This window comes from Podarcis tiliguerta, assembly GCF_965153285.1.
Source record: "Podarcis tiliguerta genome assembly, chromosome: 13".
NCBI lineage: Eukaryota > Metazoa > Chordata > Lepidosauria > Squamata > Lacertidae > Podarcis > Podarcis tiliguerta.
In genome coordinates this window covers 12,612,728-12,626,318 of record NC_139546.1, presented here as the reverse complement: position 1 = coordinate 12,626,318, position 13,591 = coordinate 12,612,728, and the positions used below count along the sequence as shown (strand labels likewise).

Sequence of the window (13,591 nt, the reverse complement as noted above, 5' to 3'; positions counted from 1 at the left end):
ATCAATTCTAGCTTAGGAAGGATCGTGACACAATGCATTAGTTCAGGGGTCAGCAAACTTTTTCAGCTGTGGGCTGGTCCACCGTCCCTCAGACCATGTGGTGGGCCGGACTATATTTTTTAGAGGGGAAATGAACCAATTCCTATGCCCCAGAGATGCATTTTAAATAAAAGCACACATTCTACTCATGTAAAAACACCAGGCAGGCCCCACAAATAACCCAGAGATGCATTTTAAATAAAAGGACACATTCTACTCATGTAAAAACACACTGATTCCCGGACCGTCCGTGGGCCAGACTGAGAAGGCGATTGGGCCAGATACGGCCCCCGGGCCTTAGGTTGCCTACCCCTGCATTAGTTACTCTATAACATGATGTACGCATGTCTCCCTGTCCCACACCCACAAGCTTTCACAGTTATTCTGCAGGAATGCAGATTAAAATTCAGGAGCAAGGGCTTGGTCTATTTGGCTTAGCCCAGCAGTTTTCAAACTGCGTCCCAGAATTACCGGGCACTCCTCAGTGACAAGATCAGTAATGGCAGACGAGCTTCCATGAAAGGCTGCTTCGCCCACCACTCCCGATCTTCCCCTGCAACATGCAAGTCACACAGAGCAATGCTTAGGCCCGGCAGGCCTGGTCTCTGTGCTCTGCATTACTGAGAATCTGCCCTGGAACCAGCGATAGCTGGACATGTCAAACTGGGTTTCTCTCATTTCTCAGGTCTTTACTTCAGTCCTCCAAATTTCCATATCAGTTTGCATTGGGGGGGGGGGGCGAAAAGTCCTCATGAAAATTCATCAGCATTTCAGCAGGAGCTTCTCCCAATACACAGAAGTCTAAGCATTTTCACCATATGCATTGTTAACGGAAAAATCCGAGGGCTCCCTTGGACAAAGAAACAAGGACACCAGCCAGGAATACCAGAGCAAAACAGCAGCCAGTAGGTTTGGTCTTTATTGAAGACTGTCGCGACAGGACTCCCACCTGCCACCAGGTGAAACAAAATGGAAGCACAGAACAAAAGAAGACCCCAACTTTTATTAGTTACTAATCCCCCAAACTACACCCCTAGAACTACATCACGATTACATCATGACTACATCATTGACACATCACAAAAAGGAGGGGTTGAGGGAGGAGTTGTGGAGGTAATCTGAGTATCTTGTCACCTGACTGGTTCCTCCTCTCCCCCTCCCCATGAGTCATTTCCAGAGGACAAAAGGGAGTTGGCAGTTTCCTGCCCCCAGAGGGAAGATCTGATTATTGTCCTTTGTTCCAGTTCGTGTTGAATCCACTCCCATATGCAAGTCCTTTGTGACCTTGATGGTCTTCTGTCTAGGACCATCAGGGTTGGCATAGCAACTGGGCAGGGCTCCTGTGTATGTGCTGGTATGCTCAAGAGATTATGGCCAGCCTGTATCAAACCTTCCCCATTTTGTAGTCCTTCCTTCATGGAGTAAAATAAAAGTGGAACGGTGCAGATCCGATGTATGGTTTATTTTCTATGAATTTATAACAGAAGTGTAGCGTATGTCGTGTGTGAGTGTCGCGTTTGTACAAACTGAATTATTGTGGGGGGGGGGGTCCTGAAACAGCATCCTTGTGCAAAGGAAACCCCCCTAATATAATGTGGTTTTGTACGTTATTTTCACCAGTGGATTTATTTACCGTATTTTTCGCTCTATAAGACGCACCAGACCACAAGACGCACCTCGTTTTTGGAGGAGGAAAACAAGGAAAAAAATATTCTGAATCTGAGAAGCCAGAACAGCAAGAGGGATCGCTGTACAGTGAAAGCAGCAATCCCTCTTGCTGTTCTGGCTTCTGTGATAGCTGCGCACCCTGCATTCGCTCCATAAGACGCACACACATTTCCCCTTACTTTTTGGAAGGGAAAAAGTGAGTCTTATAGAGCAAAAAATATGGTATATGCACACTTTGCAGTGATCTGTTGCATTGTCGTTCACACTACTTGGCTGGAGAAGTGCGGATTTTGATGGATGGCTCTGTTCCGTTTCGCATCTTATATCAAAACGGGAACAGAATTCTCCTCCACCCCTTCCCCGGGATTCGTTTATTCATTTATTACATTTAGATCTCGCCTTTCTTTCACCATGAAACTGAAAGCGGCATACCTGTGGCCCCATCCAGGTTATGGCCAGACCTCTGTAACTTTGGCAAAGTGGTTACTTCATCTCCCTTCTGACTATGTCCTGGGATCATCCTGGGATTCTGTGGTTGACAGATTGCTTTGGTAAGGACTCATACTTTAAAAAACACAGAATGAGGGCCCTGTCAAGTGTAATGTTGGCTGTCTTCCAGAGCAACTACTCTATTCCGAACTTAAAAATGTTAAAGTGTCATGCTGGTGGTCAACAAAAGACTCTCTCAAGACAAATCTTAAAAAATGTAGTATAAACACCCAGAACTGGGAAACACTGGTCTGCGAGTACTCCAGTTGGAGAACAGCCTTTATCAAAGGTGTTGTGGGCTTTGAAGAAGCTCGAACTCATGATGAAAGGGAGAAATGTGCTAAGAGGAAGGCATGCTTGGCAAACCCTCACTGTGATCAACTCCTGCCTGGAAACCTACCGGTATATCCCCACTGTGGAAGGACGTGTGGATCCAGAATTGGCTTCCACAGTCACTTACGGACTCATTGTTAAAATTGTGTTTATGGAAGACAATCTTACTCGGCTACGAGTGATCGCGGACGAAGAAGAAGAAGAAGAAGAAGGAGAAGGAGAAGAAGAAAATAAGAAGATATTTGCTGAATTGTTCGCCCATGTTTAATGCGCTCTGCAGGCTCCCCATCCCAGCCTTGTAGGAAGTGCAACTTTTTGTGTTATCAACTATTGCACCTAAGACTTATGAAGGTGCCATGCTACCAAGGCAGAGACCAATGGTCAATCCAACCAGAAATGTCCGCTCTGAGTGCCGGTGGCTTTCCATGGTCTGCTACCTGGGCATGAAAGTGATGTTGAACAAGGATGAACACCCATGCAATGCGGTCCTCTGCCTCTCTCAGTAGAGTCAGAAAGCTCACCAGAGGGAGAACATGAGGGGGAGAGAGAGCACCCTTTCTCCAATTATCAGCCCCCCCCCCCCGGCCATCAGATGCAACCTTACCTGCCTCTTGGAGCACTTTGATTGCTCATTGCCTCATTTGGAAAGAAGAAAAGACTCACATCAATCTGTTTACTGATTTCGGCTGTCGCCAGGGTACTTAATTGCCTCCGTTGATCAAATGGGCATTGTGAAGGAATTAGTTCCACTCCAGAGCCATGCCTGGTGGGGGCTGACGTGCTTCACGATTCACTTCACTCAGTCACCAGCCAGCCTCTCCTGACCATAACCAAAGTCTCCACCGCAAGGATATTTTGCAAACCTGCCAACTAAGCCTGCACTAAATGAAAGGCTCCTGCTTTCGCTTTTTGCTCTGGTCAGTGGCCATGTACAGCTGAGATTCCTTCTAACAACGCTATCAGCTGTTAAAATAAATTCTGCAGCGCCAGAGTTCGCTGGACCAAAGCAAACCATTTTGTAATGTTTAAGTGCAAATTACACATTGCACAGCGGCTCTTTGCAATCCCTCTACTCCTTTGCAAATCGTGATAAACTATGCTAAACCTGAGCTGCCAGGCAGAGAGATGCTGGATGAAAGAGAACTAACTTTACTAACAGGGAATAGCAGGGCAAACCTGAAAACTACTGTTCAGCCCTAAGATCACGGCAACTAAAGAATAAACTCTAAAGCAGAAAGACTTAAACCACGGTCCAGAGACACCGATAAGTCCCTGGCAGGGCTGAAGAGCCAAATGCAGTGGTACCTCAGGTTAAGTACTTAATTCGTTCCGGAAGTCCATTCTTAACCTGAAACTGTTCTTAACCTGAAGCACCACTTTAGCTAATGGGGCCTCCTGCTGCTGCCGTGCTGCCAGAGCATGATTTCTGTTCTCATCCTGAAGCAAAGTTCTTAACCTGAGGTACTATTTCTGGGTTAGTGGAGTCTGTAACCTGAAGCGTATGTAACCTGAAGCATATGTAACCCGAGGTACCACTGTGCTTCCTTAAAGTTTCTCTCTCATGCAATTTCCCTATCAAAAAGAGGGAACTTGTGCTTTGTTTAAAATGAAAAGCTGCTGTCCGAATGGCCGAAGCAGAAACATCAAAGAAAGCCTTCATGCACAATCTTCCTCCAAGTGAACACACATTGCAGCCACAGAGGACAAATTACGTAGCTGATTTAATAACATGGAAGAATCACACGGTGCTGGGATTGCCCACAAAGAAGAAGAAGAAGAGTTTGGATTTGATATCCCGCTTTATCACTATCCGAAGGAGTCTCAAAGCGGCTAACAATCTCCTTTCCCTTCCTCCCCCACAACAAACACTCTGTGAGGTGAGTGGGGCTGAGAGACTTCAAATAAGTGTGACTGGCCCAAGGTCACCCAGCAGTTGCATGTGGAGGAGCAGAGACGCGAACCCGGTTCCCCAGATTACTAATCTACTGCTCTTAACCACTACACCACACTGGCTCTCAAAGAAGCAGCAAACCACAACAGTCCTTGGTACAACCACTGTTAAGAACCACCAATATATGGCTCGCTTTGGCAACACATATATATACTAAAATCGGAATGATGCAGAGAAGATTAGCATGGCCCCTGCACAAAGATGAACACAAATTCGTGAAGAGTTCCACATTTTTCGGAAAGCTAAGGAACCAAGAAGATACAAACTTTAAGAAAGAACGGGAAACATTCACAATTTATTTAGGAGACCACTGCAAGCAGATAAAAACATTAGCATGATTTTAATAACACTTGTAATGTAACAAATACTATGGATAATATGGAGAGTTATAATATATATGGATTATGAAATAATATGTAGTCGAAGATGCTGATATTTGGACCCACAGAGGGGATGGTGGGAAGTGAGGGAGATTCTGATAAATCTCAGTAGAAGGTTACGTAGTTGGTATTGTTATAATTTTTTGTTTTGTAAAACCAAATAAAAATTATTCAGAAAACGAAAACAAAAAACCACCGAACTCAATAAAATAGCATTTCCTAACAATGTCAGGCACAACTGGTTGGCCCAATCCACTCGTTCCCCCAGCAGCAACCACCAGGGATGAAGCGCTCTTAGGCTTGAAGAGAAGCTCTGTGTAACTCAGAAGCTCACTACCTTAATTTGGAACATTAGTAAGCAAATGTAGCTGTCATCCTTGGATGCCCGAGGAAGCACTTTGCCCAAACAACTGTTGGGAGCATGCAGCGCAGGAGCGCATCCTCACTCCCACAGGAGGCAGGGATGATCACCAACTTGTTGTTGTTGTTTAGTCATTTAGTCGTGTCCGACTCTTCGTGACCCCATGGACCAGAGCACGCCAGGCACTCCTGTCTTCCACTGCCTCCCGCAGTTTGGGCAGACTCATTTTTGTAGCTTCGAGGACACTATCCAACCATCTCGTCCTCTGTCGTCCCCTTCTCCTTGTGCCCTCCATCTTTCCCAACATCAGGGTCTTTTCCAGGGAGTCTTCTCTTCTCATGAAGTGGCCAAAGTATTGGAGCCTCAGCTTCAGGATCTGTCCTTCCAGTGAGCACTCAGGGCTGATTTCCTTCAGAATGGATAGGTTGGATCTTCTTGCAGTCCATGGGCCTCTCAAGAGTCTCCTCCAGCACCATAATTCAAAAGCATCAATTCTTCGGCGATCAGCCTTCTTTATGGTCCAGCTCTCACTTCCATACATCACTACTGGGAAAACCATAGCTTTTACTATATGGACCTTTGTTGGCAAGGTGATGTCTCTACTTTTTAAGATGCTGTCTAGGTTGGTCATTGCTTTCCTCCCGAGAAGCAGGCGTCTCTTAATTTCGTGGCTGCTGTCCCTTCATGGTTCACTGCCTTGCCGTGGCGAAGGGGCTTGAAGAATTCAGAGAAGCTATAAACTATGCCGAGCAGGGCACCCAAGATCACCAACTTGGATGGGTCTAAAAGAGGATTGGACAGATTCATGGAGGACAAAGCTGGCCATGGCTACTCACTGTGATGGCTGTGCTCTGCCTCCATGGACTTCTGAATTCCAGGGGCTGGAAACTGGAGGAGTGGAGCGTGCTCTTGTGTAGGAGTCCTGCTTGAGCATTTATCTCAGGCATCGGGCTGGCCGCTGTGACAACACGACGCTGGACTAGATGGGCCATTGGCTCTTCCTCTGCTCAGATGTCTTGGCATGTTCAGATGCAAGGTAAAAGGGTAAAGGACCCCGGATGGTTAAGTCCGGTCAAAGGCGACTATGGGGTTGCAATGTTCATCTCGCTTTCAGGCTGAGGGAGCCGGCGTTTGTCCACAGACGGCTTCCGGGTCATGTGGCCAGCATGACTAAACTGCTTCTGGTGCAACCAGGTAATAAACAACTACTTGACTTTTTGAAGACATCTGAAGGCAGCCCTGTTTAGGGAAGTTTTTAATGCTTGGTGCTGTATTGTTTTTAACACTTGATCGGGAGCCGCCCAGAGTGGCTGGAGAAACTGCGCCAGATGGGCGGGGTATACATTAAAAAATATTATTATTATTCCAAATCTGCTATACACAGCCAGACAGAGGATGGTGTCCTGCCCCCCTCTAATATAAATCCTAGCTATGCCCATCGTCAAACTCCCATTTTATCCTCATAACAACCTTGTGAGGTGATAATATTAGGCAGAGAGATAACTAAGGGTCCGAGGTCTCCTGGGGAGGTTCATGGCTGAGCAAGGGTTTAAAAACAGGTCTCCCCAGTTTATACCACGTCAACCCTTTTATTGGGGGTGGGGGGAATCAATCAATTTCACTGAGAGAACGAAGCACCGAACTCAACCAGACCTGAAAGTCCTGGCTCGCACCTGCGTTTCACTAATAAATCAGACTTCTCCAGAGCACAAACAGGTCTCCCCCCCTCCCCCCCTCTCTGCTCGACCACACAGAGCTGTGTGGTGTTTAATTGCATCCCTGCAACGCTCCCAGACTGCGAACAGGTAGGTGGAGGCCTGAACCGAGACGGACGTCCCCCTCTTCTGCTTCACCAGGCTTGTTATCTCTGAGGTGACGGCTTTGCACTTGAGCGAGGCGAGGCCTGGCATGTGAAGAAGAAGAGCGGGAGCATATTAAGAACGAGGGCTGGGAAGGGGAAAGAGGTCTTTGGGGTGACCGGCAAGAATCTCAGCTAAATCTCCCCTGAATATTCTTTGCTCCACAGCACCTACGCAAGACGAGATCAAAGGTGGAAAATTATCGGGGGGAGGGGGGATAGAAACATGCCCGTCGCTTTAGCGAGCGGATACAAAATTGGACTTTCTGCTTCCCATCACTTCCTAATGAGAGGCACCTACTCAAAGGGAGTTTGGGAGTTTTAATTATAATCTTTCTGCCTCTAAGAATGCCAAGCCGGGCCCCATCTGCGGCCAGTTTTCTTGACAAGACAAGCTCTATTCTAAACTAGGTCAGGAAGCGGGGCAGGAGTGTGTGTGTTGGGAAGGGGGGGGGTAACATCTCCCCAGAGGGAGAATGTTCAGATACAGATCTTTTCACCGCTCCTGGGGCTAGCCAAAGATGGACGATGGGCTGTCAGAAGAGTTTGCGTCAGGAACCCGGTGCGATTTGAACTGCTTGCTGCGCTCAGGACAATGTGCAGATTGGATTGCAGGGCTCTCTCAGGCCCAACGTTCCCCTTGCGTCAGATGGCTTGGCTTTCTAAAAACACGTCTTTTGAAGGCCGGTTTAAGGGATTCCTTTCCCATAAGACAGGGACGCGGGTGGCGCTGTGGGTAAAACATCAGTGCCTAGGGCTTGCCGATCGCATGGTCAGCGGTTCGAATCCCCGCGGCGGGGTGAGCTCCCGTCTTTCGGTCCCAGCTCCTGCCCACCTAGCAGTTCGAAAGCACCCTTAAGTGCAAGTAGATAAATAGGTACCGCTTTATAGCGGGAAGGTAAACGGCGTCTCCGTGTGCTGTGCTGGTGCTGGCTCGCCAGAGCAGCTTCGTCATGCTGGCCACGTGACCCGGGAGTGTCTCCGGACAGCGCTGGCCCCCGGCCTCTTGAGTGAGATGGGAGCACAACCCTAGAGTCGGACACGACTGGCCCGTACGGGCAGGGGTACCTTTACTTCCCATAAGTAAATCACGAATTTGGGCGATTTGAGTGTATGAAGAGACCTGCTGGGTCACAGCAGTGGCCCACCAAGCCAAGCATCCTGGTCTCACAGTAGCCAACCAGATAGATGCTTGTGGGAAGCCTCTTGAGCAAGACCTGAGCATAGCCACCTGCAGTTCCCAGCCGCTGGTATTCAGACACGTACTGCCTCCGAAAGTGGAGGTAGGCCACTCATAGCCTTATCATAGAACTGCAGAGTTGGAAGGGACCCCAAGAGTCATCTAGTCCAACCCCTCGCAATGCAGGAATCTCAACTAGATCATCCGTGGCAGGTGGCCACCCAACCTCTGCTTAAAAACCTCCAAGGAAGGAGAGTCCGTCATCTTCCGAGGGAGCCTGTTGTTCCACAGTCGAACAGCTCTTACTATCAGAAAGTTCTTCCTGATGTTCAGTTGGAATCTCCTTCCTTGTAACTTGAAAGCTGTTGGTTTGGGGGCCCGCCTCCAGAGAAAACAAGCTTGCTCCATCCTCCATGTGACAGCTCTGTAGATGTTTGAAGATGGCTATCATCTCCTCTCAGTCTCTTCTTTTCCAGGCTAAACATGCCCAACTCCCTCAACCATCCCCCATAAGACTTGGTTTCCAGACCCTTAATTATCTTGGCTGCCCTCCTCTGCACATGTTCCAACTTGTCAATAGCCTTCTTCAATGGGGATGCCCAGAACCAGACACAATATCCCAGGTGTGGTCTGACCAAAGCAGGATAGAGTGGCATTTGTCATCCAATAATAATATAGTGATACCTCGGGACACGGGTGGTGCTGTGGGTTAAACCACAGAGCCTAGGGCTTGCCGATCAGAAGGTCGGCGGTTCAAATCCCCGCGACGGGGTGAGCTCCCATTGTTCGGTCCCAGCTCCTGCCCACCTAGCAGTTTGAAAGCACGTCAAAGTGCAAGTGCAAGTAGATAAATAGGTACCGCTCCGGTGGGAAGGTAAACGGCGTTTCCATGCGCTGCTCTGGTTCACCAGAAGCAGCTTAGCCATGCTGGCCACATGGCCCGGAAGCTGTACGCCGCCTCCCTCGGCCAATAAAGCGAGATGAGCACCGCAACCCCAGAGTCGGCCGCGACTGGACCTAATGGTCAGGGGTCTCTTTACCTTTTCCTCCGGTTGCAAATGGAATCCGTTTTGGAGGTTCGGCCACAGGAATTCACAACTGGAGGAGCACTTCTGCACATGGCGAAACCTGGAAAAAGGCTTCCGGGTTTGCCATGTCCGCATCCCAAACTTTACGTATCCAGAGGGATACGTAAGCGGAGGTACGACTGTATTTCACAGTGCCCCAATATTCCCTTTGTTTCCCCACCCATTCCCCTCTTACTATTCACCAGGAAAGGGCCAGCAAGACACTGAGTTCTCCAGGACCCAGCTCCAAACGTCAGAGCTCACAGTCCTCCTCCTTTCCACTTCTGTATTTGGCAAAGCCCTAAAGTCATATCTCACTGAGCTTCCGAGCAAGGCTGTCACAGTCCCTCGAGCTGTCCTTTGTTTCCCAGTGTGCTACAGTAACCCATCAAGAAATCAGGCTGCAGTCCTGAAGGAACATGTGCCGTTGAACACAGCAGGATTTACTCCCGAGGAAGCAGGCCTCGCAACTGTGGCTCTAGTTTGCTGTGACCACACACTTGCTATTATAATCATCTATTTATATGCTTGATTGTCAGGATGGCTTTGGTTTACGAGTACAGTCGTACCTTGGTTGTCGAACAGAATCTGTTCCGGAAGTCTGTTTGACTTCCAAAAATGTTTGACAACCAAGGTGCGGCTTCCGATTGGCTGCAGGAGCGTCCTGCACTCAATCGGAAGCCACGGAGGATGTTCAGATTCCAAAGAACGTTTGCAAACCAGAACACTCACTTTGGGCTTGCGGTGTTTGGGAGTCAAAACGTTCGAGCTGCAAGGCGTTCGGGATCCAAAGTACGACTGTATAAAAACTGGTGACAAAAATATAAGAGTGCATAATACACATCAAAGCAGTTTCATCAAAGCATTATTTTGAGTTAATGTGTTTATTTTACCCACAATTGAAATGCAACAATAAAAGGAGCCCATAAAAACAGCACAACAAATAAAAGGGTAAAAACGGCAATTACAAGTAAATAGAGCAAGAGCTTCAAGTCAGGGAAAGGATTGGCTAAACTGGAGCGTCTTCACAAGCCGGCGGCATGCCAATACTGATGGGGCCTATTCTTATTTCAGCAAGGAGAATGCTCTCCAACACTGGAGCAGCCAGTGAGAAATGTCCACTTCCGTGTTACTATATTTGTTGAGGTTAACTTTGTTTGCCCTTGTGACAAGGCATCTTTATATAGGAGACAGGGTCAGAAAGCACAAGAAAAAAATCACCTGCTATTCAAAAGAAAGTACATGTGATGAGGAGAAATCACCATTTGACTTGGTAGTTATTTTATTTGGTAATGCAAAATCATGGGTTTTCTATGTCGATACAGAGATGACAATTAGTCACAAAAGAAAAGGGGGGGGGGAGAACCACCTTCATTAAGGGATTGGGTGATGAGGATATGGGACGTGCTTTAAAATTTACAAATATTGCTGGTGTGTGGGGGAACAGGAAAATAAACATTTCATTAGCCAAACTTTATGACGTTTCGGAAGAATAAAGTGTAGGGTAATGGGCAAATGTATAATTCATTCATTTGGAATTTTGTGAATTTATGGAATTACAAACAAGTGAGAACTGACGAACCAGAATAGGACATAAGTAATATTTGATACGATGTTAAAAAATAAATTTATATTTGATTGTTCTACATCTCTCTCTCTCTATATATATCATATATTTTATTAAAGCTTTTTATGGTAATTTTTTTTTTAAAAAACCCTAAGCTATATAAAAAAGCAGGAATATCTATATATCTTTTCCTGCTTTTGTTTTTTAATATATATATTATGTTAAATATACAGGATAATATACCGCCAGCAGATGCTGAGGGACCAAAGAGTGGACAATGAGGATTTTCATCTTTATAGAATACAACACAACTGAAGATGGGGTACAATCCTTCAGGAGCGACGGAATCTTCCTAGCGCCATTTCCATGCAGGATTGCCAGAGGGTTGTCCTGTAGGGAGAGCCCAGATTAGGAGGGGAGTTGCCGGGTAAATCCACAATTGACTCGTGCCCAATGGGACTGGGAGGCGGAAGGCAGGGAGACCAACCATAGGTGGAGCCACAGCCAATGAAAGTCAGAGCCACCCCTTGACTGGTTGTACGTAAATAAGAAGGCAGGCAGGTAGGAGCTAACTAAGGTAGGAAAGGCAGGGCCTCATTCGCCCTATCCGACTGACAGTAGCGAGCTAGCAGGAACCCTGAGCGAGTTGGAGGTAACTCTTCGTTAGCAAAAATAGACCTGCGCAGGCGTTTCAGGCCTAATGAGCCCAGCAGCTCATCTTTGGCAGGTCTTGCCCCCACGAAGCACCTCTCTACAGCTGCCTAAGTCCCCTTCTCTCCAGGGTTTTTCCCTACGCAATCGGAGACTGTGCCTGCATGGAGCTAACTTCTCCTCTGCTCTCTTCATGCCTCTTCTGGTTCTGGTAGACAAAGGGAGATGGAAGCTGGTCACAGCAGGGGTGGGGAGACACCTGTGAGTCTTCAGCAGCCTACTGTATTTTTCGCTCCATAATACGCACCTTTTTCCTCTTAAAATCTAAGGGGAAATGTCTGTGCGTCTTATGGGGCAAATGTGTGGTCCCTGGGGCTGGGGGGGGGGGGACCTGGGCTTCCCCCGCCAGCCCCACAAGCAGTTCTGGGGTAGCCCGGGAAGCCTCTGCAGGGGAGCGGAGAGCCTGGGGAGGCTTCGCGCAGCTATCCCTGGCTTTTGCGAGAGGTGGGGGAAGGGACAGAGCGAGGCTCTCTCACTTCCCCCACCTCCCGCAAAAGCCCCCAAGAGCCGCATATTTTTTTTAACCCCTCCCCCAAAGTAGGTGCACCTTATGGTCAGGAGCGCCTTATGGAGCGAAAAATACGGTACCTCATTTCCGCTTCTCGGCCTTCTTCCTCTCCAGCCTCTGCTTCTGCCTCTGGACTGCTCTCTGCCAGACTCCTCCTGCTCACTAAACCCTCTTACCTCTTCAGCTTCCAGCATCTCCCCACCTCCCAATCTTCTCCTGCCTGCTCTTCCCCTTAAGCATTCCCTAGCCCTGTTCTCTTCACAATCAGAGCTCTGCGGGCTTAACTGTATGGGAGGATATGGGCAGAGACACCGGAGATCTTGCACTACTATTAGCCGGACCCAGCTTACCTGGGGCGCTCGTGACCCGCGAAGACTTGAGTGACGTTCCCTGAAGCCTGGCAATGCGGCTGCGTGGCGCACCCTGCGAGTAGGAGGCGGGGCTAAAAAGAGGGAGAGAGATTGGGTTGCAAGTCTTCTCCAGCAGCCCTGCAGAAAGGCCAGCAACATTCAACTCCAATTCCCCCCCACACCGTTCCTGCTCCTCATTAAAAGCCCTCTAATAATAATAAATGGGACGCGGGTGGCACTGTGGGTAAAAGCCTCAGCGCCTAGGGCTTGTCGATTGAAAGGTCGGCGGTTCGAATCCCCGCGGTGGGGTGCGCTCCCGTTGCTCGGTCCCAGCGCCTGCCAACCTAGCAGTTCGAAAGCACCCCCGGGTGCAAGTAGATAAATAGGGACCGCTTACTGGCGGGAAGGTAAACGGTGTTGCCGTGTGCTGCGCTGGCTCGCCAGATGCAGCTTTGTCACGCTGGCCACGTGACCCGGAAGTGTCTCCGGACAGCGCTGGCCCCTGGCCTCTTGAGTGAGATGGGCGCACAAGCCTAGAGTCTGTCAAGACTGGCCCGTATGGGCAGGGGTACCTTCACCTTTAATAATAATAAATAATAATAATAAATTTTATTTATACCCCGCCCTCCCTGGCCATAGCCGGGCTCAGGGCGGCTAACTCCAGTAAAATTACAACAAAAACATAATTGGGGGGGGGGGGAAACAATTTAAAATACGGGTTAAAATGCAATTTAAAATGTTTAAAATGTCAAGTTCCGCAGGGCCCTAATGTCTTGAGACACAGCGTTCCACCAAGTCGGGGCCAGTACTGAAAAGGCCCTGGCCCTAGCTGAGACCAATCTAACCACCTTGCGACTTGGGACCTCCAAAGTGTTGTCAGTTGTGAACCTTAAGGTCCTCCGCTGGGCATACCAGGAGAGGCGGTCCTGTAGGTACGTGGGTCCTAGGCCGCATAGGGCTTTAAAGGTCAAAACCAGCACCTTAAACCTGATCCTGTACTCCACCGGGAGCCAGTGCAGCTGGTAAAGCACAGGATGAATGTGATCCCGCGGCAAGGACCCCGTAAGAAGCCTCGCCGCGGCATTCTGCACCCGCTGGAGTTTCTGGGTCAGCTTCAAGGGCAGCCCCG

The 13,591-nt window shown here is 48.5% G+C and overlaps 2 protein-coding genes across 3 annotated transcripts in view; both read right to left on the bottom strand.

Annotated features, from left to right (window-relative positions):
• Positions 1–3,160, bottom strand: part of GFAP (glial fibrillary acidic protein) — a 49,847-nt gene extending 46,687 nt beyond the window's left edge. Inside the window, exons 1-2 of the mRNA XM_083407866.1 lie at positions 3,134–3,160; positions 2,140–2,236 (exon numbers count right to left, since the gene is read on the bottom strand). The gene's annotated coding sequence lies outside the window, so the exon portion shown is untranslated. The remainder of the gene's footprint in view (positions 1–2,139; positions 2,237–3,133) is intronic.
• A 7,034-nt stretch (positions 3,161–10,194) lies between these two features.
• The window catches only part of KIF18B (kinesin family member 18B), a 33,817-nt gene continuing 30,420 nt past the window's right edge, over positions 10,195–13,591 (bottom strand). For both annotated transcript variants that reach the window (XM_083407634.1, XM_083407633.1), the window contains 2 exons: positions 12,463–12,554; positions 10,195–11,283 (listed from right to left, as the gene is read on the bottom strand). In XM_083407634.1, the coding sequence (XP_083263760.1) occupies positions 11,246–11,283; positions 12,463–12,554 (130 nt within the window). In that variant the 3' untranslated portion in view covers positions 10,195–11,245. The remainder of the gene's footprint in view (positions 11,284–12,462; positions 12,555–13,591) is intronic.